This window comes from Pseudonaja textilis, chromosome 3, assembly GCF_049901715.1.
Source record: "Pseudonaja textilis isolate UNSWEBS1 chromosome 3, rPseTex1.2, whole genome shotgun sequence".
Lineage (NCBI taxonomy): Eukaryota > Metazoa > Chordata > Lepidosauria > Squamata > Elapidae > Pseudonaja > Pseudonaja textilis.
In genome coordinates this window covers 152,876,182-152,898,830 of record NC_141992.1, presented here as the reverse complement: position 1 = coordinate 152,898,830, position 22,649 = coordinate 152,876,182, and the positions used below count along the sequence as shown (strand labels likewise).

At 33.5% G+C, this 22,649-nt stretch overlaps 1 protein-coding gene across 12 annotated transcripts in view; it reads right to left on the bottom strand.

Moving 5' to 3' along the window:
* Positions 1-539: 539 nt before the first annotated feature.
* The window catches only part of MYOM1 (myomesin 1), a 69,256-nt gene continuing 47,146 nt past the window's right edge, over positions 540-22,649 (bottom strand). For all 12 annotated transcript variants that reach the window (XM_026699348.2, XM_026699353.2, XM_026699350.2 and 9 more), the window contains 16 exons: positions 19,906-20,062; positions 19,019-19,125; positions 18,263-18,307; positions 14,623-14,759; positions 12,977-13,121; positions 10,967-11,026; positions 10,793-10,860; positions 10,360-10,473; positions 9,724-9,811; positions 8,393-8,431; positions 8,199-8,304; positions 7,148-7,311; positions 5,478-5,514; positions 4,349-4,371; positions 3,678-3,733; positions 540-1,718 (listed from right to left, as the gene is read on the bottom strand). In XM_026699348.2, the coding sequence (XP_026555133.1) occupies positions 1,422-1,718; positions 3,678-3,733; positions 4,349-4,371; positions 5,478-5,514; positions 7,148-7,311; positions 8,199-8,304; positions 8,393-8,431; positions 9,724-9,811; positions 10,360-10,473; positions 10,793-10,860; positions 10,967-11,026; positions 12,977-13,121; positions 14,623-14,759; positions 18,263-18,307; positions 19,019-19,125; positions 19,906-20,062 (1,643 nt within the window). In that variant the 3' untranslated portion in view covers positions 540-1,421. The remainder of the gene's footprint in view (positions 1,719-3,677; positions 3,734-4,348; positions 4,372-5,477; positions 5,515-7,147; positions 7,312-8,198; positions 8,305-8,392; positions 8,432-9,723; positions 9,812-10,359; positions 10,474-10,792; positions 10,861-10,966; positions 11,027-12,976; positions 13,122-14,622; positions 14,760-18,262; positions 18,308-19,018; positions 19,126-19,905; positions 20,063-22,649) is intronic.

The following is a 22,649-nucleotide window of genomic DNA, read 5'->3' as shown; positions in this document are numbered from 1 at the left end:
TTATCTATACACATATAAAGAAAGATATTTTCTGGCCAAATGATTGCTAGAATATAGCAAATTGTTTTCTTAGCTATATTCTAATGATGATCCAAATTGTTGCAACAGAATCTGATAATGTTATTTTTTTCTTCCAGAGAAGAGAAAATCACTGCATCTTTGCAACCACTGGCAATGAAAATGCATCCATTCTGATCAGAGGAATGGATAATCAGTTAAATTTACTTTTTTCCCCCTCAATAAAGAATGAGAAATTGTTGCTTTTTTGTCCATTGACAAGAATACCCAAATGTTTTCTGTTCCATTTAAAAATATTAACAAACTTGAAGTGATTGGAATGTTTAAGTAGATTTATAGTGTAGAGCAAAGAATCAGAAGTTAGTAGAAAAATAAATTATCAGAATTTCCTTTATAATTGCTGTAGTGAAGACTGGAAAAAAGGTTATCACAAGCAAAATAAACTCAGAAGAATACTGATCTTAAATGAATAGTAAAGTATCAGGAGATGAACAAATAATAAAGACAAGCTGACACCCATATGGTGAAAGAAATATGTTTCCTATATTTATTTGTAAATAATGAGTATCCAGAATTGAAGTTTCTGCTGACAGCAGTATTAATATAATTAATATTCATTTTCTACTACTGTGTTATAGTAAATTCAGAGATTACCAGTATAACAATTTCTTGATTCTGAATTACTAGAATATTACTACAGTAAACCATACTTATTCTTTCATTTCCTTGTAGATTTATATGTAGTATACTTTTTACTCATAAACACCTGGACAGCAGAGAATATCTAAACTATCTGTCACATGCACTCACTGATGATTTTGCCTTATTATGGACTGCTAATTAAGCTTTTGAATGGTCATAAAGGGAAGATGGTGAAAGAGATATAGAATTACTTTTGTCTAATATACTTCAAGTTTTAATGTTTCAAATGAAATTAATGGAAGAATACAGATGCAACCTATATACAGGTAAAACACAGGTAGTTCTCAACTTAACGACTATTTGTTTAACTACGGCTTGAAGTTATGATGGCCTCAAAAAAAGTGACTTACAACTGTCCTCAAAGTTGCGACTGTCACATCACCCACCCAATCAACAGTTTGCAGTGTCTCACAGTCACCTGATCATAAATTGCAACCTTCCCAGCCAGCTTTCAACAATGTCAATTGGGGAAACCAGATTTGCTAAAAAAAACCACATGGCTCACTTGATCTTGTGATGCATTTAATGACCATGGTAAAAATGGTTGTAAAATTGGGTCTGGTCATGTAATGACTCACTTAATGACCACATTGCTTAGCAACAGAAATTCTGGTCCCAATTGTGATCATAAGTCAAGTACTACCTGTAGTTTACACAAACATTATTAAGGGAGGGAGAAACATGTGCCCTTAAATTATGCTTCATGCTTTCTTTTTCTTATCTCCTTTGCCAAATTCGGGCTGTGGGATTTCAACCCCTTCCTCAGGTATGAACACGCTGACAGTGAAATCACTTGTCTCTGTACCATACTGGTTTTTCACTACAAGGCTATATCTGCCCGAATCAATAGTACTGACAGCTGTAATAGTGAAGCAGGCATGTTTCCCTGATTCATATTTCAAGATGATATTGTCATCCGCTTTCAGGAGTTTTTCATTCTTCAGCCATGAAATCTCAGGGACAGGATTTCCCCAGACATTACATGTAAGATTAAGTGCCTGCAGGAAACATACAAAGGATGGAAATATAAATAAATATTAAGAACTCAACAAACACTTTCATTACTATACTTCTATTATTATGTCCACCTCCCTCCTCCTCCTCTTCCTTTCCATTATTACTGCTGTACAAGAAACTTTCTGTGTTTTCATCCTTGAGATAATCAGAAACTATATACTTGTTTTATCATAAATGTAAACAATAAATGTAAAATACTTGGATAATTAGTCTGTTAATTGGCAACCAGCCCTGTTTATGCTCAAAGAAAGTTACATCGCCAATAATAAAATGATTGCAAAACAGGTTTTCAATTTAAATAATATGATTAAACTACATAAAACAACTTTTTCTAGAGTGTGATAACAACTGTATGCTTGATAGGTTTACAATTAATTTGAAATTATATATTTTTTCCAAACTACATTTATCTTAGAAGGTTTTATGAGAAAATGTGTCTGTGACAAATATATTGTGGCTTAGATAACTAATTTTCAAAATACATTACTGAAAATAATTTTGAGCCAGGTCAGAATCTTAAAGTTAAAGACTACTGTTAGTTAATATAGTATTATCTAGAACTCACATATACGATGTTTAAAATCTAAATAATATTAGAAGCATTCTAAACTCTTCTGAAATACGAATGGCATGATGACTAAACTGGACAACAAAATATAAATTACCTCCCCATTCTGTTCCAGTTTCTGATTTTTTGGGGGTTAGATAATTCTAGGTTTAATTGTATACACTAGATTGGCATCTCTATTAATGGGAAGAGAAAAATCTCAACAGACATGGGCATTATGAGTTTAAACTCCATAGTAGTTCAACATTTAAAGGCATTTAAATTGAGATGTGTTATTTACTCCCACTCCTTTATGTAAGAGATATTAATACAAAAAAGAAAAAAGGTGAAAAGCTAGAAGGATTACATGTCATGATTATTGATCCATGACTGTTTTTAATTTAAAAAAAATTCAAGACCTGTATCCTGAACCTTATTCATTAGTGAAAACACAGATAATGAACAGTATTTTTAAATTATTTATGAAGTTATATATTACTGGCTGACTGAGGGGAAAAATATTTAGATTGTAAGTGGTCCTTTATTGACTGCTTCAGATAGCGACCATTTGCAACTACTATGGTGATGAAAAAATAACTTTGCAACCAATGAGGGCCTTTGTGACAACAAAGGCCTTCAGTGTGAAACTAATTAAAATCTGATCAATTTCAGGCAGCAACTGCCAGGCTTTAGTAGTATTCTAAATAGCTAATTCAGCTCATAGAGCTGAGTTTATTAATTTGTGCTTAGCAATTTTTAGAGAAGCCCTGTGCTGCGGAGAAAAACAGTTTAAGAAGTGTTAATCTTTTTGCAAGGGAACCAAAATAAAGGGGGAAGGAAAAAGGGTCAGACAAAGGGCACTGTAGAATGGAATTTTATCTGAATAAAAGGGGAGTGATCTTTGCAGTCTCTCTGACTCACATGTACAGTAGTTTGCTTAACAACCATTTCACTGGAGCCAATTTCAATCACTAAACAAGGACTATTTAAGATTTTGTGGGGTATCTTGTTCCAGCACATACTTGTTTTATGAAGCATCGATAGAAAATAATTCATTTATATTGAGCTAAAATACGATAGAGCAAAGATTTCTGAAAATCAATGAGATGAGCAGCAAATGCCAGTCCATAATCTTCTCTGCTGGATTATGATCTGAAGTTGGTTTCCCTCCCTCTTCACTCTTTCTTATTCTCTTTAAGAAGTAGAAGTGCCCTAAATACATGAAGCTGGCCATGTAACAAGCTGAAATTATGTTCTCCATATAAAAGATGACCAGAAAATCTATTTCTTTATCAAAGTCAGGGCTTTCGAAAAATTGGGAACCTGCTCTTCTTTGAGAATTAAGAAGGCTGTAGAATTGTTTCTCTTAAATATCTCAGCTACTTTTTTGTACCTTGCCTTCCTGAATAGTGACAACATCTGGCAGACCACCAAGTACCCGAGCACGATCTGCAAAAAATAAATAAACAAAAATAAAAATATAACATTTCTTGCAAATTAATCTGGGTCTGTGGTTTTATTTTCCCTGTAATAACTGTTCTGTCTGACAGAAGAATAGTGTCTTATTTTTCTACAAGCTGCCAGTGCTTCATACAATCAGATAGTGGCTCCTTGTATTTCTGCCCTATTCTGCCTAAACATAATAATTGTGATAAAATTTCTGTTATGAGTCACATGTTGTTTATCTCATGAAATGATCAGGAATAATGGCCAGTAATAGACACTCAAGGTTAACAGCAAGTGCAAATCATATTCCAAATTGTTAATCAGGGGAGAAAAGTTTGGGATTGTTGAAGTTGATTAAACAATAACAATAACAATTGCACTAAGGTTACTTTAAGCTTGTTTGCATCATCTTTCTACCCCCTGTCTCTTTATGAGTTAACTTATATATTTGTAAATGTTTGAGTGGATTGATTAAAATAATAAATTTTACAAAAAAAAAAAAGATTTCTATGATGCAACTGTTATGAAAAATCCTACCACTACAAATAAATAGAAATAAATAGGAAACATTCCATCCTATTGACAAAACAGACACCAATAAAAAGAGAATTCACTTACTTTTTTCTGCAATGGCAGCTGTTCTGTAATGGAGAAAGGGAGAAAGAAATTTCAGCTTTATAGTAAGGCACAATGATGGAAAAGCAATACTATGTGCAACCAGAGGTGGGCTGCTATGGGTTCTCCCAGGTTCAGGTGAACCCGTAGCTAATTTTACGGACGGTTTGGCAAACCGCCAAATCCCACCCTTGGCTGGCCCCGCCCACTCCTCCCCTCCCCTCCCAAGAGTCTCCAAGCAGCCCATTTTGGATGTGAGGTAAGTGCAGGGTCTGCATGGAGGCTCAGGGAGGGGGTTTCCCAGATGTTCCAGAAGGCTGGAAATGGGCCTGTTTCTGGCCTCCAGAGGGCTTCCGTAGTCCGGTGAGGTTGTTTTCACCCTCCCAGAGGCTCAAGAAAAGTTTCTGGAGCCCGGGGAGGGTGAAACCCCTCCCACCATGGTGCAGGAGACACACCCACCAGGGCCATACCCAACCAGCAACCAGGCAGAGAACTGGTTGTTGAAATTTTTGAAGCCCACTCTTGTATCAACTCTAAACAGTTGAAGAAAATCATTCTGTATTTCTCACTTTGTTAATTATTTTTTCTATGATATTTCAGCATCAGCCTTCCAAATAATGATGAAACTGTTTTCAGTAAATGAAGCACTAGATTTTCATCTTTTGAACATATAATGATAATAGCTAGATAAAAATAGAATTTTATTTTTTATTTTTGTCATATGCTGGATTACTGGAGGGAAAAGTCATCTTCCATTTGTTCTAGATGTAGATTTCTCTTCAACTAACTATTCAGTAGCAAATAGTAGCTGAACTACTATTTGGAAAAAGGAGAAAAGATAAATTCCCATTATGTTTTGAACTTATCTATTGCACTTCAATTAAAGCAGGCAATGTTTAAATTCCAAAAATATTGAAAGTGACCTACCATTAGAACAAAGTTTAACAAATTAATAGTTAAGCTAGATAGTAAGAAGGTCTAGGGTTACCAGGTCTAGATTGCCATCATTTGGATTATTTCTAGATGAAAACAAAGATGTGGAAAACTCTATACATCGTCAAAAGTTTGCAGCCCAGATATGGTAGGCCTAATTAAAACATAAGAATTTATTTTATTTAAACTATATACTTACTTTAATCTTTGGAATTCAGCAAAGGCATCATCAAATGCTTAATAAAAGAAGAAAAAGGTTATATTGATAGTATCTGACTTTATGAAATCAATCTATGCTATTACTTTATTTAGCTTTTTGTGCAATATATTGGAACATTGAGAAAGTGATACAAATTATATTGTGTTCTTATATTAATTGTCTTATTAATTATATATGGGAAACTATATCATATCCTGCACCCTATTCTAAAGAGTTTTAGGACAGTGGTACTTTCTACCTTTGATAGGTTGTTTTTTTAACATAATAATAGAAGTTTGGCACTAGGGACTTTTAAAACGCAAGCAGTGTGTAACTACATGAATAAACTATCAGAATGTATTTTTATTTTAAGAAGAAGAAATAAATGCTACACTAGATACTATTTAAAGTAAAGGTGAAATTAATTAATTATGTGAGGCATAATCTCTTTGTTTCATTCACATACTATATTCAGTACAATGAATATTCATAATTAATCTTAAAGGAATTTGTAAAATAAATCCTTGTGAGAAACATCTAAGGAAGTGTCCTTAATCTATTTGTTAAATACAAACTAATGACATTAGTATTCTAAGATAAGACTGCCATCAATAACTCTGTTTCAGTATGTTAAATGAGGGTGAATCCAAAACAGTAAAATTGCACATATTTTAATCAATTGATTTAATGTTTGCATGCTGATCCTTAATATAACATTAAAAATAGTAAACTAAGACATCAAATTTAAATGTAAGTCGCAAACTGTCAACCACAAACTCAGCAGTTCTTCATAAACCTGGAATTGTCACTTGAGGACCAACAGTTACTGAGATCATCTTACAGTTCAAAATTTAAATTATAACAACCCTGGCTAGCTTCTCAGATCTTTCTAAGTAGCTGAAAGTTATTGTAAAATCATAAAACTGGAAGAGCAACAGATGCTATCACTAAGAGTTGCAGGTTTCTCAGTTTCTGCACTAATTTGTGAATGGCACTAGCAGCTAGATAAAATCATTTCAGTAACAGAACATTCTGGTGAACTTTTTTTCCTGAATTATGTTGATCTAGTAGTAAAAGCCTCTGAGAGGAAATCTCCTGCAGTAAGGAACACTTTTTGGTGTTTTGAACATAATATACCTCTGGAATATCAGAATAACTTCCTGTTGCAGATTATTTTGCCTAGAACAGGGGTGTCAAATGAGATTTCTTCGAGGACTGGATCAGCATTGTAGTTCTCCACGGGCCAGCGGGGAAGCAGGGAGCAGAGGGAGAAAAGGGATGGATGCCTCCTGCAGCACTCTGATAGCCAAAACGGGGCATAGGGGCCCCCACACCTCATTTTTGGCTTCATGGCCTCCTGCAGCACTCTCCTGGCCAAAAATATTTTGGCCAGCAGAGTATTGCTAGAGGCCCGCAGAGGCACTGTGAGCCAATCCTTTGATATTTCCATGCCAGCCCGTCGGGCCAGATTTAAGCACTATGCAGGCCAAATCCAGCCTGCGGGCCTTGAGTGTGACACCCGTGGTCTAGAATGTCTTCAGATGTGGTTTGCAATAAAAAGGAAGATGCTGGAGTCTCATTGAACATTGTATTCCTGGAATGCTACACACGATATATCCCTAATTAAAACTTAATAATTTCATATCACTAATTAAAATTTAATTATTTACCTTGTCCAGAAAGATCCACCATTTTTGTGTGTGTAGTTTTACCATCAAACAGCTCCAATATATATTTGCCCTTATCATTTGTGGTTGGTTCATTAATTTGCAACCAGATTTGGTTTCCTGTAACACCAGTCTTAACTCTTTCTGTGTACTTAATTTTGACATCACTAAAAAAAATGCAATATATATAAATAATACAAATAATAATTCAGATGCATTTATATAATTAAAACAAATGTACATGAAATTAAAACAAATGTAAATGAAGAAAATTTGTAGCTCAGGTTCGAAATGATGGGTCTGCATGAAAACAACCAAGCTCTAACAAGTTTTATTAAATAGATAATATAGATAATAATTTTGCATGCATTGGGAATCTGAATAGATAGGTGACAGTTGTGTGACAATTGGGGACTTTTATTGTAGATATACTTTTTTAAAAACTTCATTATGTTCCACAAGAGTTTTTCCAAGTGTACTTGAACTTCAGCTTCTACTATACAGCAGTACCATGAAATTAAAATGTTAATTAAAAGTGCCTTTTTAGATCATCATAGTGATATTGTTACATCTTAAAGAAATTGTAAATCATGTAAAGAATTTTTTTAATGTTTTTCCATGAAAGTTTTTCTTAAACCTTTCCTCACTGATATCACACAGAGCATTTGCAATTTTATTTCCAGGACAGTTATTCTGGAGGCAAAATAGTCATTAGAACTGCAATGCATAGAGAAGAGTACTCCATGCTTCCAGTTACAAATTTGAAGATTGAAGGATATTGTTAAAGCTTAAAAATGTGTTAAATGCATATGTATATATGAAATAGATTTGCTCAACTTCCCCAAGAACTGAGTAGTTTCAGGAAAAAGAACTCCTTATCAACAATTGGTTGTCTTGGGGAGAAGAAGGTCCATAGCATTTTTATACCTTTCCCAAGTTTTCTGTCCCCCATTTTTAGAACCTGAAAACGTATAAATATGTGCTACATTTCAACATGTATACAATTATTCTTCTTGAATGAGGTAAGCAACACCAGCAAGATTTCTTCACTTACTTGAGTGACCAACTCACTCTCAGATCTTCCAAGTAGTAGTTAACAAAGGAGTATAATCTGATGCCCTCTCCTGTGCTCTGAATTTTCAAACCAGTTGCAGATAAAGCTGAAAAACAACACATGTTTTTTTAAAGATTTACAGTCATTCATACAGTATACAAATGAGTCATTCATTGGGAGGAATTAATACTCACCAATCTTTTTGCATACTTCTGTCATCAAATCTGTAAACGCTGAGGAAACAAATCCAGAGAAATACTCAGTGCTCTGAGATCATATATTCCCTGGTTATGACTGAATATTGCCCTGAGGTCCATTGACTGAGATGGAGCAGATAGGAAATTAAATTTGTTTTTGAAATATGTTACATGTGTTTGATTGAATCCAGACTTGCTTTAATGGCATTTAAAACTCTCTATTTTTAATTTGACACCAAATCTTTTTAAAACATTTTGTTTTTTCTCCCTTGCCCTTTCTGTTTCTTCAATAATCAAGGATGACTTTGGAAGCAGGATATAAAATAAATCAACATCAGAATTAAAATTGTTGCTGCTGTTGCTAAAAATAGCTGGATGGATTTATAGTGAAAAAGGCCATGATGTACATGTAGAGAACAAGGCCTCTGTCTGCTAGTGGCTTTAAAGGTCAAGGTGAACACCTTGAATTGTGTCCGGAAGACTGACAGCCAATGCAGAATGTGCAGTTTAGGCGTTACATGATCCTCATATCTTGAAGCTTCCAGCAGTTTAATTGTTTCATTTTACACCAATTTCAGGCTGCACGTTTCAGGACACTTTTCATCTAAAGCTCATATCCCAGAAATCTGGGAGTTGAAGTCCACACATCTTAAAGTGGCCGAGCCTGAAAAACACTATTCTATATTATAACACTTCTGTACTAATACTGAATGTTAAGTTAAATTGAAATCTCATTCAATTTTAAATAGCTGCTTTAGAAAATAGTATTGTAACATGCTATGACTGAAGATCCTCTGTAATGTTGTAATCTGGGTTGATATTTCTAGCAGTACCCATTGCAATCATAGATTTAAATCTGAATATCCTCATCAAAACACAGGTTATCTGGACTGTTTCTTAAAGCCACTGGTGGCATAAGCATTATTTTCCTACTGTTGTAACAGAATTCAAAACCCAAAGTATTTTGCTTAGACAATACCATTTTTTTATATTAAGTGGTCATTAATCCATACCCAAAGCAATTCTAGTGCTTACAGACTGTTCAGTGGGTTTAGATATGAAAGACAAACTCTCTTGTAATATGTACATCTACAATAATCTCACAGTCTTAATTCTAACTACCCTGAGGCACAGGACTTTGGAACAGAGATAATCTATCCTTCTTATTCTATCACTCAGAACTGCTGCATTATCTAGACTGAAATAGAATACAGTAGTGATGTCTATTCAGAAAATTTCCCACTAAGCAGGGAATAAGTCAGTGAGGGTTATATCCATGTCCATGTTTGCAGCATTAGCCTAAGTATTATTTTTCAGAGCACTCTTACCTGCTTCCACAAGCTTCAATATACTTTTGTCCTTTCCTCTGTCATCTTTCAGTATCACTTCATATATACCAGCATCCTTCTTAGAAAACTGTGAACAAAATAACATTCATCAAAATATTATTCTGTATTTCCTGCAAGTAATTTCTACAGCATGAAGATCTGGAATCTTGAGAGGTAAGGACAAAAGGGAAAGAGCTGACAAGTTTAAAAGGAACACCGAGGCTTAAATAAAAAAAAGTTATGTTCTGTGTAAAAGTGACATTATGTACAAGGGCCTAACATGGAAATCAGAAATTAATCTTCTAGCTTTTATCTGTACCATATTTTATTGTAAATTGCTGAAAAGCTACAGGAGTTAATGACATATCACATCTATTAAATAAACAGATAAACAATTTAATCAAAAGAGCTTTCTATAGTTTTCTAAAGGGAAACAAGAATGTGTTAAAACACAACTATTAGTACATCGTAAAAACAAATCTTGTGATATTTTCTTTCTACCATCTTATTCTCGGTTTCAGAGATTGGGTTGTGCCTTTCATAACCATGCTTGTATTAGTCACTCGGCATCTGAAAAATATGGCCTTTACTCAAAAAGGAGAAGGCTAAAGTAAAGAATCAAGAGAGCTCACTCACCTCTGTTATCAGCAAAGTACATACACCATCCTGAAAATCATGCTTTTCATCAACCATTATCTCTCTGTCATCTTTGTACCAAATAACATGTGTTTCTTTTTTAATATTAGCAACCTAGAAAGAAAGTATTACTTGCATTGATAACAAACTCCAACAATATCTGTAGGAAAGAGTCATCTTAGTAAACCATGCATTGGGTAATAACATTTTAATACTGGAGTAAAGAGTTACAGTACTCAAAGTTTGAAGCCATTTCAGGTATGGAACAACACAATATATAATGTTTGTGAAGATTGAACCTGTAGCTATTACTTACATTAGATCTCAAAATAAGCAATTCAAGACAGTAAAATACTTGAAATGTATTTTATAATTAAGAATACTTTCCCTTTACTGTTGTGAGGACAAAGCCAAAATATTTGCTGTTCTTTACCTTGCATTTCAATAATACATTACATTCAGGGGTAACTTCCCATCCAAGATATTCAACAAAATGTGGACCTGTTTGAAGTAATGTGTAAAATAAATGCCTTCAAAAATATAAATCCAGGCAACTGAATTAAATTTAAAATATTTTTCTCCATTTTTGTATTATGTAATATGTTACCTTGCTTCCTGAGCCATTCTTGCCTTTGAAATGATGCTTCTTTCTGTAATTTCTGGAAAACTAGCAATTAAAAGAATAAATACACCCAAATTAAAACAATTGAACAATTTAATAAAATAAAGTCAAAATGTACGGATAAATGAATATCCATAAATGTATGGGAAATGATTTCACAAATGTATAGATAAGTACAGAGTACAACGTAGCTTATGAAAAATATTGCATTTATATGAAATGAAAAGATAATGTTCCATTAATTTAAAAGAGTTATAATGTAGGCTTCTTCATATTTACCAGAAAAAATAAAAATAGATAGTCATCTTTGAGCAAGTCCCCCATTTAATAAGAGGGATAAAAAAGTAACTTTAAGATCAGTGCTCACATTTATGATTTTATAAGTGTTTAAAGTAAAGGAAAATCGAAGTAACACAAGGACAATTGCAGTTTCATTTAGTGACTTAATAACTGAGTTGCTGGTCCCCAATTGTGATTGCTAAATGAAAACAATCTGTACACCTTGAATCTTTCTTTTTTAAAGCTTATCTTCAAAATATTGTTTTTAATACAGTACCCAATCCAGATTCTGACGGAAATAATTTAAAAACTTTTAATGTGCAACTGAAATGCTTCCTCCTCCTGAAAACACTAGACAATTATGTTTTGTGTCTTCTCAAATTTCCTATTTATAACTTGTTTTGCAATATAGGAAGCTGCTGTTTGAACAGATCCAACTGAAAATGAAGAACTAGACATAAATACCTTTTGATCCTAACCTATAAATATGTTTTTCAGTATTTATAGAATTACTTTCTATAAGTATTTATTAGTAAATGATCATCATTATATGAATTAGGATCATTATTATCATATACATGTTGTTTTTTGAACTCAACTAAAGTCAATTTGGATAGACATCATAGATTTATGAAAAGAAGCTGAACTCTTTCAAAATAGACGAAATCCAGCTATAGAATCCTACTATTCACACATTTGATGGGACATTGAAGTGATGATGATAATGATGGCAGAAATTTGTGGTAACTATTATAATGAATTTTAGCAGGTTTATCAAACACAGTTCTTTTTAGGAAGAATATTAAATAATATCAAATGGGCCTGTTCTAACATTTAATGTTCCTGTAATTTTTTTTATAACTTTCAGGAACAAAAGGAGAAAAAGATTTCTGAGATTTGAGAAATTATATGATTGGTTAGGAAATATTTGCTGGTGGATTCTTTCTGCTTCTGCAATACATCAGTTGCATAAGTCTTTCTCTAAATCTACTATTTCTAAATGAACAGAAAACAACAGAAAGAAGTTCTTTTTATTGGTCAATTTCTAGAAGTTGAATTGGCTAAAAAGGAGTTAATATTCCTGTAAATTGAATGTAATTATATAAAAAACCAAAGATATTGCTGTTTCTCAATCTTAAATTCCAGTTAGTGGGAGAATTGTATTTTTGAATCAAGATTCAGATCTTGAATAAAATAAAGAATAAAAGAAGCTGGATGAACGTGGCTCTAAATCACTTTGAGATAAAGCAGACTTTTCTGAATCATTCAGAATACAAACTAAATATTGCAAACTTTACACATTCCTTTAGTAATTATTTTTGTTTATGGAGATTCTCAGTCATCCATATCATGGTTGTCCCAAAGGTGCTTTTTCAAGGGGCAACCGTACTTCCTGGTTTTTCTTTGATGACATTTCATTTCTCATCCAAGAAGCTTCTTCAGCTGAGGAAGAGAAGCTAAACTTTTTCAAAGAAAAGCAAAACGTTTCTAAAGAAAAATCAGAAAGTCCATTTGCCTCTTAAAAAAGCACCTTTGGCACAATTATTTTTTATTATTTATTCCTCTAATTAAACATAGAATGAATGAATTAAATAAGGATCTGAAAAGCTGGAACATCAACATTATTCCAAGTTTAACAAATATTTCAGTATTTTCCACTAATAAACTTTAGACTATAGTCTTTTTTAAAATGAAAAATAAATTAGAAGATCTTACCATCACCAATTAACACCAAACTGGATTGATTGGTTGCTTTTCCATCCTGAAGTTGAAAGGTATACGTACCTTCATCCACATCATCAAGTTTATCCATAAACATTTCAATCATACCAGAATTATGATCAATCTTCATCTTGTATTTCTTTAATAACAAATATTACAAAGAGAAATTTCATTTTCCAAACTGAAAATGTAATCTTTTCTAAGTCCTCAAATAGTTTGATAGCAAAATGTAACGTAATTGTTCCATTTCATAACCACATTCACTTGGCTTTGGGCACATGTGCAAATTTCTCCTGAATGAAACTCGGGAAAAACAAGTTGGCAAATAAACACATGTATGCATAGCACTTAGTGATAAGGTATCATGCCAACCTGAAAGCAGCTCTTCTTACAAATAAAAGTTTGAGTAAATAAGCATAAAGGACATTGAAAACAAAGAAAAATGATCTATTTAAAATGCAGAAGGAGGAGGAAATTCTGAATTAGATCCAGTGACAAGGCAGCATTTGTGTTACTCTTTCAGTTATTCATGGGTAAATGAACCACAGTGCATGTCTCCTCATTTTCAACATTGTGCTCTCCTAACCACTTCTCTTAACTACTCTTGCAGTGCTACCCATCACCACAAAAATTAAAACAAGACCAGGTACATGATGGCCCAATCGGCATCAAAATCACTATTTATGAGTTAGAGTAAGGCTGTCATCCCCTAAACCTTCTGGATCAACAAAGAAATTGTCTTCTGTGATTGCAGAGGATGAAAAAGAAATGGGCATAGCAGTTTCCAATTGTTTGGGGAACAAGTCCACTTTGTAGTTGGCTCTGAGTCTGGAGGACAGAATAGGAAATCAAGTGTCTCTGGTTCAAACACAATATCGGATTAAATGGATTAATGTATCACACAAATTAGATTTATAAATTTATCAACAGAAGATCCAATGCTGATATTGTGAGTGGTAGAAAAAAATGTGAAAGACAAGCCTCACAATGTCATGGAAAATCCAAACTGATATACTTTCATATGTTTGTATTTTTGATTTTATTTATGATATTTAATGCCATAATAGTTAAATTATATCCTAGTCTTCTAATATTGTACCCAACACAAGTATAAGACTATAGGGTAGAAAAAAAATACACTACAATAAAATATACAACATTCAACAATATAGGTAGTCCTCAACTTATGACCACAATTAAGCCCAAAATTTCTGTTGTTAAGTGAAACATTTGTTAAGTGAGTTTTGCCCCATTTTACAGCCTTTCTTACCACAGTTGTTAAGTGAATCATTGCAGTTGATAAGTTAGTTACCTGGTTGTTAAGTGAATCTGACTTCCACATTGACTTTGGTTATGAGAAGGTTGCAAAAAGGGATCATATGACTTTGGAACACAGCAATGGTCATAAATAGGAAACAGCTTGCAAGCATTTGAATTTTGATCACATGATTATGGGCATGCTGCAAAAGTGGTAACTGTGAAAAATGGACATAAGTCACATTTTTCAGTGCCATTGTAACTTTGAAAGGTCACTAAATGAACTGTTGTAAGTCAAGGCCTACCAGTATGTTTGAATTTTTAATTTTAAAATTCAGTAACAGCAAGCAATCCTTTTCTGATAGGCGTAATCATTAGCTTACCTCTCCATTGTAAATTTCCTTATCATTAAATACAAAGTTGACTTTGCCATTGCTAGACAATTTCTCAGCTTGCAGCCAAAATCGCACCTGTCCCTTCTCCAAAATTTCAACTGCTAATTCAGACTTAAGAGGAACAACTACAACAAAGAAAAAGAATGTGAAAAATAATTTTAATTGTGTTCACAAACACACTGTGTTTCCCAATATATGCATGGACAATTTCCTATTGAATGGCTATCTGAAAACGTATGCATTTTTTGGTTTTGTTTTCTGCTTTTAGTGCAATGATTTAATTTTTCTGGTCCATTCTGTTTGAGAGGTAGAATTTCTTCATCTGCTACAGGTTTAACTGCAGATACGGTAGTTCTTGAAATAAATGATGCTTGATTCTTATATACAATATAATGTAATTCAAATAAGTGGATAAACAAGTATACAATTTGGAATCCATATCTGTTTTATAAGTAAAAGATGGCAATAACACATCTTTCAGAACTAACAGATACTGTATTTCTTCCCTGAAGTTTGTATACTCTAATTTTATTTGATATGTGAGATTTGCTTTTGCTAGTAATATCAGAATCATTTTTGCAATCCTGTAGGTACCGAGTTTACAAGATTGTATGGTAATAAGTCTCTAACAAATATGTGTGTGTGTTTACATGTTTTCCCTATACCTGTTTACATCATGCAAACAGTATACTGTACAAGTCTGTAGAGATTCTCAGTCATCCAGGTCATGCTTGTCCCAAAGGTGCTTTTCAGGAGGCAACTGGAGTTTCTTGTTTTTTTCTTCGAAGACGTTTCATTTTTATCCAAGATGCTTCTTCAGCTCTAATAGAATCCTTCCATTCCCCACTATCATGTCAGAACTGAAGAAGTTTCGTGGATGAGAAGCGAAAGGTCTTCAAAGAAAAAAACCAAGAAACTCCAGTTGCCTCCTGAAAAAGCACCTTTGGGAGTATAGGTGTGTGTGTGTGTGTGTGTATGTATGTATGTATGTATATATATATATATATATATATATATATATATATATATATATATATATATATATATATATATGGATCTTTGGTTGTTCGGGTTTTCTCCGCGTAAGATTCAAGTATCTAGGCAACGTTTCGATGAAGTCTCATTCATCATCTTCAGGCTTCTGTCTTTGGCTCTTGCTTCTCAGAGTGATGTGAGATTGCAGAGTAATGTGAGAAGCAAGAGCCTAGATACTTCGAATCTTACGCGGGAGAAAACCCGAACAACCAAAGATCCACATACAAATACCCGCGAGAACCTCAAAAAACATATATATATATATATATATATATATATATATATATATATATATATATATATATATTACACATATATGAGATATATGTGATCTATATTGTTCATATATTGTTTGTAGGATTCCCAGTTAGACCTGCAAATTCACAGTTTATACATAGAAGGACGTGACACTGCCCTTCAATCATGATTTTGTTGCTTCTACTCAAGCAGCGCAAAACCAAATATCTCTTTCAGATACATTTTCCCTCTTTCTATTCACAACGATAATAATGTTGCTGAATTTGCTATTGCAGAAATTTCCTGCGCAAATGATCTCCCTGGTAAAATATGAAGAGGCTAACAGAGATTGTGAAACATGCATGGGAATGTCACAACAAAAGTTCTGCTTAAATCACAACAGGTTATGCACATTTTACCATTTCTCTGCTATTGTTCACCTCTCTCTGGAGGCCCATGTTATAGATGTCAATATCAATAACTATTGTTGATCTATACAAGTAATAATGTTTTCAGGATTAAATACTGCACTATGAATTCACAGCTGCTACTTCTTTCTCTTACACTCTGATGACCATTGTTCCTCTGCATCTCCCTCTTTTAAGCAGGGCTAAAAATGGCATTTGCCATGTTCTTCATAAACTAGGAGTTATGCAGTTACTAAAGGACTATCACATTTGTAACATGTTATTTTGTGGAGGGAGTTTTTTTCCTAAAGCAACACTGACAGGCAGAAATAATTCTGAGAAACTACATGGAAGCATCATGACTACCTTTCTCTGATACAAAATGTAATACGATGTTTGCATGGGGGACTGAGGATGGAATTGGTGTTGGAGCAATTATCTGTGGCTCTTCCCAATTCACCATTTGAATAACTCTGTTCCTCTGTTCTTGTTGAAGAAAGTCTTATAGTCGTTGATGACTTATTCTCAAAAACAAATCCTCCTTGCTCACTTTTTCAAACATTGCAGGTAAGCTTAAATTAAAATATACCTAGTCTGACACATAATGAAATCTATTTACTTTATAGTCAACTACATTATGGCACAGCAATGTAAGTTGTATAAAATTTAATCTGTAATGTTATTGCACATCCCCAGCAGGATATAAGAAGAGTGTTTTGCAGAAGTAGAACAGCATAAACAGTCCCCAAATTTAGATTCTGTCTGGCCATCACATCTCCTTGGAAACTGCACCACAGCCCAAGGAATCTGCTGCAATAGTTTTGTTGCAAAAGAATCCAAGGTACTGAGGAAGTAGGACAGATCATTACTTAATTTTTGTTTTCTGTTCCTTTTGATCCTTTAAAGCAGGATACAAACTACAATGGCAAATGGTAACCTTGCATAAGAACCATGGGAAGAATGGGAGAGCCTGAAAAATTCATTTCAAGAAAACAAGGTACTTTACATCTGTTCTGAAATCTACTTGTGAAAGAAGAAATACGATTCAATCCTATCATCTCATGTAGCTTCTAAATCCAAGGACTTTAAAGCCACGTGTGATAATGCTTACATCAGCCCATGCTATAAAAAAAGACTTTGTTATATTACTTGACTTTTACTGTCAGAACTGTGGCAATTTTAAGCTCTTATATATAATTAGCTCTGAATATTTTAGGCTAAAATAGAACAGAAAGAAAGCCTAAAATCCAGAATTAGAATGGAAAAGACTTAAAACTACTGAAAGTTTGGCAACCTGTTCTACCATAAAGCATAAAATAAGCAAGATACAAATTAAAAATATATTAAACATTATTTTAAAATAGTAAGACAAGGAAGGTTAATTCTTAATGCTCTTTGGAACATCTAAATATATTTGCTAAAAACATCTGAAGGCATTCTGAGTAATCAAAGTACCAGTCTCCAGGGTACAGAAAAGGCTTTGCTATCTGTGGGATCAGGCATTCAGAACATAAGAATCTGTGAGCAACAGGACCTCCACTTTTTCTCTCAGGAGTGGTTTTCATTTCACTATTTTATAAACTGCCATCTACAAATGCCAGTTCTAAGATAGTCACAGCAAGCGGCAGCACTTGGCTGACCTTGAAAGATCTTGGAAAACTAAGCAGGGTTAGACTTGTTGAATACTGGAACTAACTGGGAGACCTTCCAGGAATACTGGGTCTGTAGACTAGATTAGGAAGTTGCAAATACTTCCTCAAAAAAGACGATGGCAAATTACCTGTACACAGTATTGGTGTCAAGAAATGCCTTGGGCAACCAAATTCAGAGAGCACCAAGAACTTCACTTTCCTACTGTAACACGTGCAAGTGAGACTGACATTATTTTGCTAAAATATTTCAGAAATGCAAATGCCGTAGAGAGTTTATCTTCATTTTTCTTTACTTACCAGGAAACTTGTGGTCATGACTGAGTGCAAGCAGACGCTTCATTTCTGCAAAGCAATATAGTGTAGGGGTAAGAAAAGCCATATTTTTGTGCATATATACAGAGATAGATAATAGATAGATAGATGATAGATAGAAGATAGATAGATAGATAGATAGATAGATAGATAGATAGATAGATAGATAGATAGATAGATAGATAGATAGATAGATAGATAGATAGATAGATAGATAGATAGATAGATACAGACAGACAGACAGACAGACAGACAGACAGACAGACAGACAGACAGACAGACACATTGAATAATAAAGTAAAACAAAATTGAGACTTCCAGTAATTTTCAGGATAATACAATATTGGATGGGTGGATGGATGGATGATAGATTGAGAAAGTGAGGGACACAGAGTTTGATCTACTGGTAGAGTTTGATCTACCTTACGACACCAGGCTATAAATCAGGAAACCCACCTTAAGTATGAAAGTTGTCTAGGTCATTAGGCTAGTCACTCTCTCACAGCCCAACCTACCTCACAGGCTTGTTTTTGTATGGGAAATAAGAAGGTGAAGTATGCTGTCTACCTTGAATTATTTATAAAAATAACAAAGGCAGGATATAAATATGTAAATATTCCCACATTTTATTTTTATGATTGTTCGTAGTCTCATGCTTATTTTGAAACGTATCTTGATTTGTATTTATTATCAGAGACAAAGATCAAGACTGACATATAGAAAAAGCATTTTGGTTCTCACCTTCCTCATCTATTGTATAGCTTGATGAGACACCGTCTGTGTCAGTTACAGCACAGGAATATATACCTAAATCTTCTTCATTGAGATCTTTAAATATTGCTTTTGACCTTTAAGGCAAAAAAAAAAAATGCTGAAAGAAGATATAGGGGTTTCAAAAAATATAAAAGAAAGTTCACTTACATTTACTATAGTTTACCTTTCCTAACTCAATATTCTGTTGTTATGTTGGGTTTCAAATCACAATTTCTCCACCAGCATGGCCCATCCTGACAATTAGAAGAGTTAAAACCCAATATACTTGGAAAGCACCAGGCTGGGGAATATTGCTGTGTTTAATAGGCATGTGCTGAGGAATTGCTAATTCAGACATTACAGTCTATTTTTCAAATGGACAGAGCAAATAATTGAAAGCTAGCCTCGTGTAAGTAATGTTAAAAAAACACAGTGATAAACAGAGATAGCAAGCTAAGAAGAGGCAGATCTGTGGATGTCTTTTCTCATTTATCCAGCCAAACCTAGTATAAGCCACAAATAGCCATAGAATGGACAGAATCCATTAGATTTGCATCTGAGATGAATCCTTCAAATGAAATGCAGATTTAGAACATTCTACCAGTCTACTGAATTATATTCCATATAATTCTACCAGTCTACTGAATTATATCTCATATTTTGAATCTAAATGTGCAAGCTGGCAGATTTATTTCTTTTTTTTCTCAGCACACATCTCAATTCTCCTGAAGGTTGGAGGCTTATAATGCAGGAAAAAGGAGGTGAGAGGAAACTTTCTTGGTAAAACAGTTAAAATCCCCTCACATGAATTAAATTTACAAATAAAATAACACATAACATACAAGTATAAAATAAACCTTTATAGTAATTCTTACTTTCCACCTTTGGTGTCAATGGCTAATCGAGAATCATCATCAATTGGCTCATAATTCTTGGACCAAATAAATTCAGAGTCTGGTGTCCCCTGATCACAGTCAAAATTCAGTGAAATTACTCCATTGTCATCAACTTCAGCCACAATTTCTTTTGTACCTGAAAATGAGATAGAAAGCAGAAAGGCATGAAAGAAAGAAAGAAAGAAAGAAAGAAAGAAAGAAAGAAAGAAAGAAAGAAAGAAAGAAAGAAAGAAAGAAAGAAAGAAAGAAAGAAAGAAAGAAAGAAAGAAATTGAATGATTAAGTTTCCATCAGACTGTGAAACTGTAGACTATCATGCATAATTTAATACTTTATATTACTCTCTGAAATAACAGACAACAACCAATGTTATTTAGAATGATTGTAGCGTCCTTCAATAAAATAGAAAGGAAATAAAAGGACAAGTAGAGGCACAAAAATCAACTTCTAATTGATTTTTTGCAGATTTTTTTTTTTCGGTTTTGCAGAATTGCAAAAGCTAAGAAAAACCATTAACCTATCTGATAAAGATTGATTGCAATCTTTATGTTGATTCATTACAACATAATTGGATTATCAAATGTTTGGAACACACTGGTGTCAATAAAAACAGTAAAGTGTTTATAGAAAAAATAACGAAAATAGAATTGGTGATTGGCATGAAAAATATAGACATGTTAATATTAGGAGTGGCATCTTTCATGGCAATTCATTATCACCCTTATTATTTGTCATTGCTGTGATCCCACCTCCAGTGATTTTGAAGAAAACAAATCTTGCTATAAACAGCAAAATATGCTAATAAAATCTCCACATATGCTTTATATGAATATTCCAAAGTTTTATGGAAAATCAGAAATTGAAATCTAATCATGGACAACTACCATAAGAATATAGTAATGGAATTTGGCCTAGAGAAATATGCTATTATAGCAGTAAATCAAAGTAAAATCATGAATAGTAATGGAATTGAAATGGCAAATGGCCAAACCATCATGAACCATCAGAATGAAGCCTATAAGTACATTGTATATATGAGTATATACAAGCATGTTTGACAGTCAGTTTGCCTAGTGGTTAAGGCACCAGGCTAGAAGCCAGGAAAGTGTGAGTTCTAGTGTCACCCTAGGCATGAAAGCTGACTGGGTAACCTTTGGCCAGTCATTCTGTCTCAACCCAACTCACTTCACAAGTTAGTTGTTGTGGGGAAAATAGGAGGAGGAAGGAGCATTGTGTATGTTCATTACCCCAAGTTGTTAACAATAACAACAACAACTATGATGATGTTGATGATGGTGGAATATAAATAATAAATTAATAAATTAAAAACTAGTATTTCAATAACTGACAGTTTAATAACATCAAACATTGAAAAGTTAAAAAATGCAATTAGTAAAGAATACACCTAGTGAATGAGAAAACTGCTAAGGACAAAAATGAATGGTGGAAACATCATTGAAGCCATCAATATATGGGCCCTGTCTGTGATATAATATGATAAACTGCTGGAATTATTAATTGGACACAAGCAGAACTGGACAATTTGTACTAAAAGAAGAAGAAGAAAACCAAAGAAGAAAACCCGTGACTACATCCCCATATTGATATTGGTTAATTATATCAGACTTACAGAAATGGATCAAGTCTAACAAACTGTTTTGAAGAAGAAAAGCATATATTGGCTGATTATGTAAAAGACAGCCAAGAACAAGCATTGACCAAGTTTAAAAACACAGTAAGACATGGACATTGAAATAATATAATAAAATCATGAACAGAATGCTGACAAGGAAAAGTACCACATGATCAATTTCTACAAAAGATCGAGGGGAAGATCCATTAAGATAAAACCTGATTATGGCTTACAACAGGACATTTTAAAAAGGAATGGGAAGGTTTGATTTTGGCTGCTCAAGAGCAAGCTATTCAAACTAATGCAATCAAGGACAAATTTGAAAGATCATCAAATGATTCAAAGTTCAGATTGTGCAAAGAAGCAGAAAAACAGTAGCTCATACACTAAACTCATGCACAAAGACTTCATTAACTGCTTATAAACAATGATATCACACTGTCACCAAAACCATTCACTGAAATATCTGTAAAATATCTGTGTTTCAGTAACGAAAAATTATATATATAAAGTAATAAATAATGAACTGATTAAAATATTATGGGATTTCCGAATACAAACTGATAAAGTTTTGGCTCGTAACCCACCAGAGTTAAACTGGTTGAAAAGAGGAAGTTGTAGATAACTGATGTAGCAATACTAGAAGACAAAAAATTGGAGATCACAAAGTGTCAAGATCTGAAAATCAAAAGGGAAGGATTATGGCATAAACCAGGAGGGAACCTAGCGGTTTTCAACACACTGGGTGTTACACCAAAAAATGTTGGATGGCACTTAGAAAATCTGCACATTGACAAAATTTCCATCTGTCAATTACAAAAGGTCATGCTTCAAGCATCAGTTTCTAAAAGATATTCCTGGGTTATGTTTTCATAATATTGGCCATGTTATGAAAAGCTGATAAGTAATCTATGTTTCCTCCCTATCATCTTTGCTTTTGTTTTGCTTGAATGGACATACAAAAAGAAACTTATTTATGTGGTCTTCCTAGAGGAGGTCAGTGACCTTTATATTACTCTACAATTTTTCTGAAGCTTTCTTGCTTATACATCAGATATTCCAGGAAGTGACAAATATGGGGCCTTCATCTA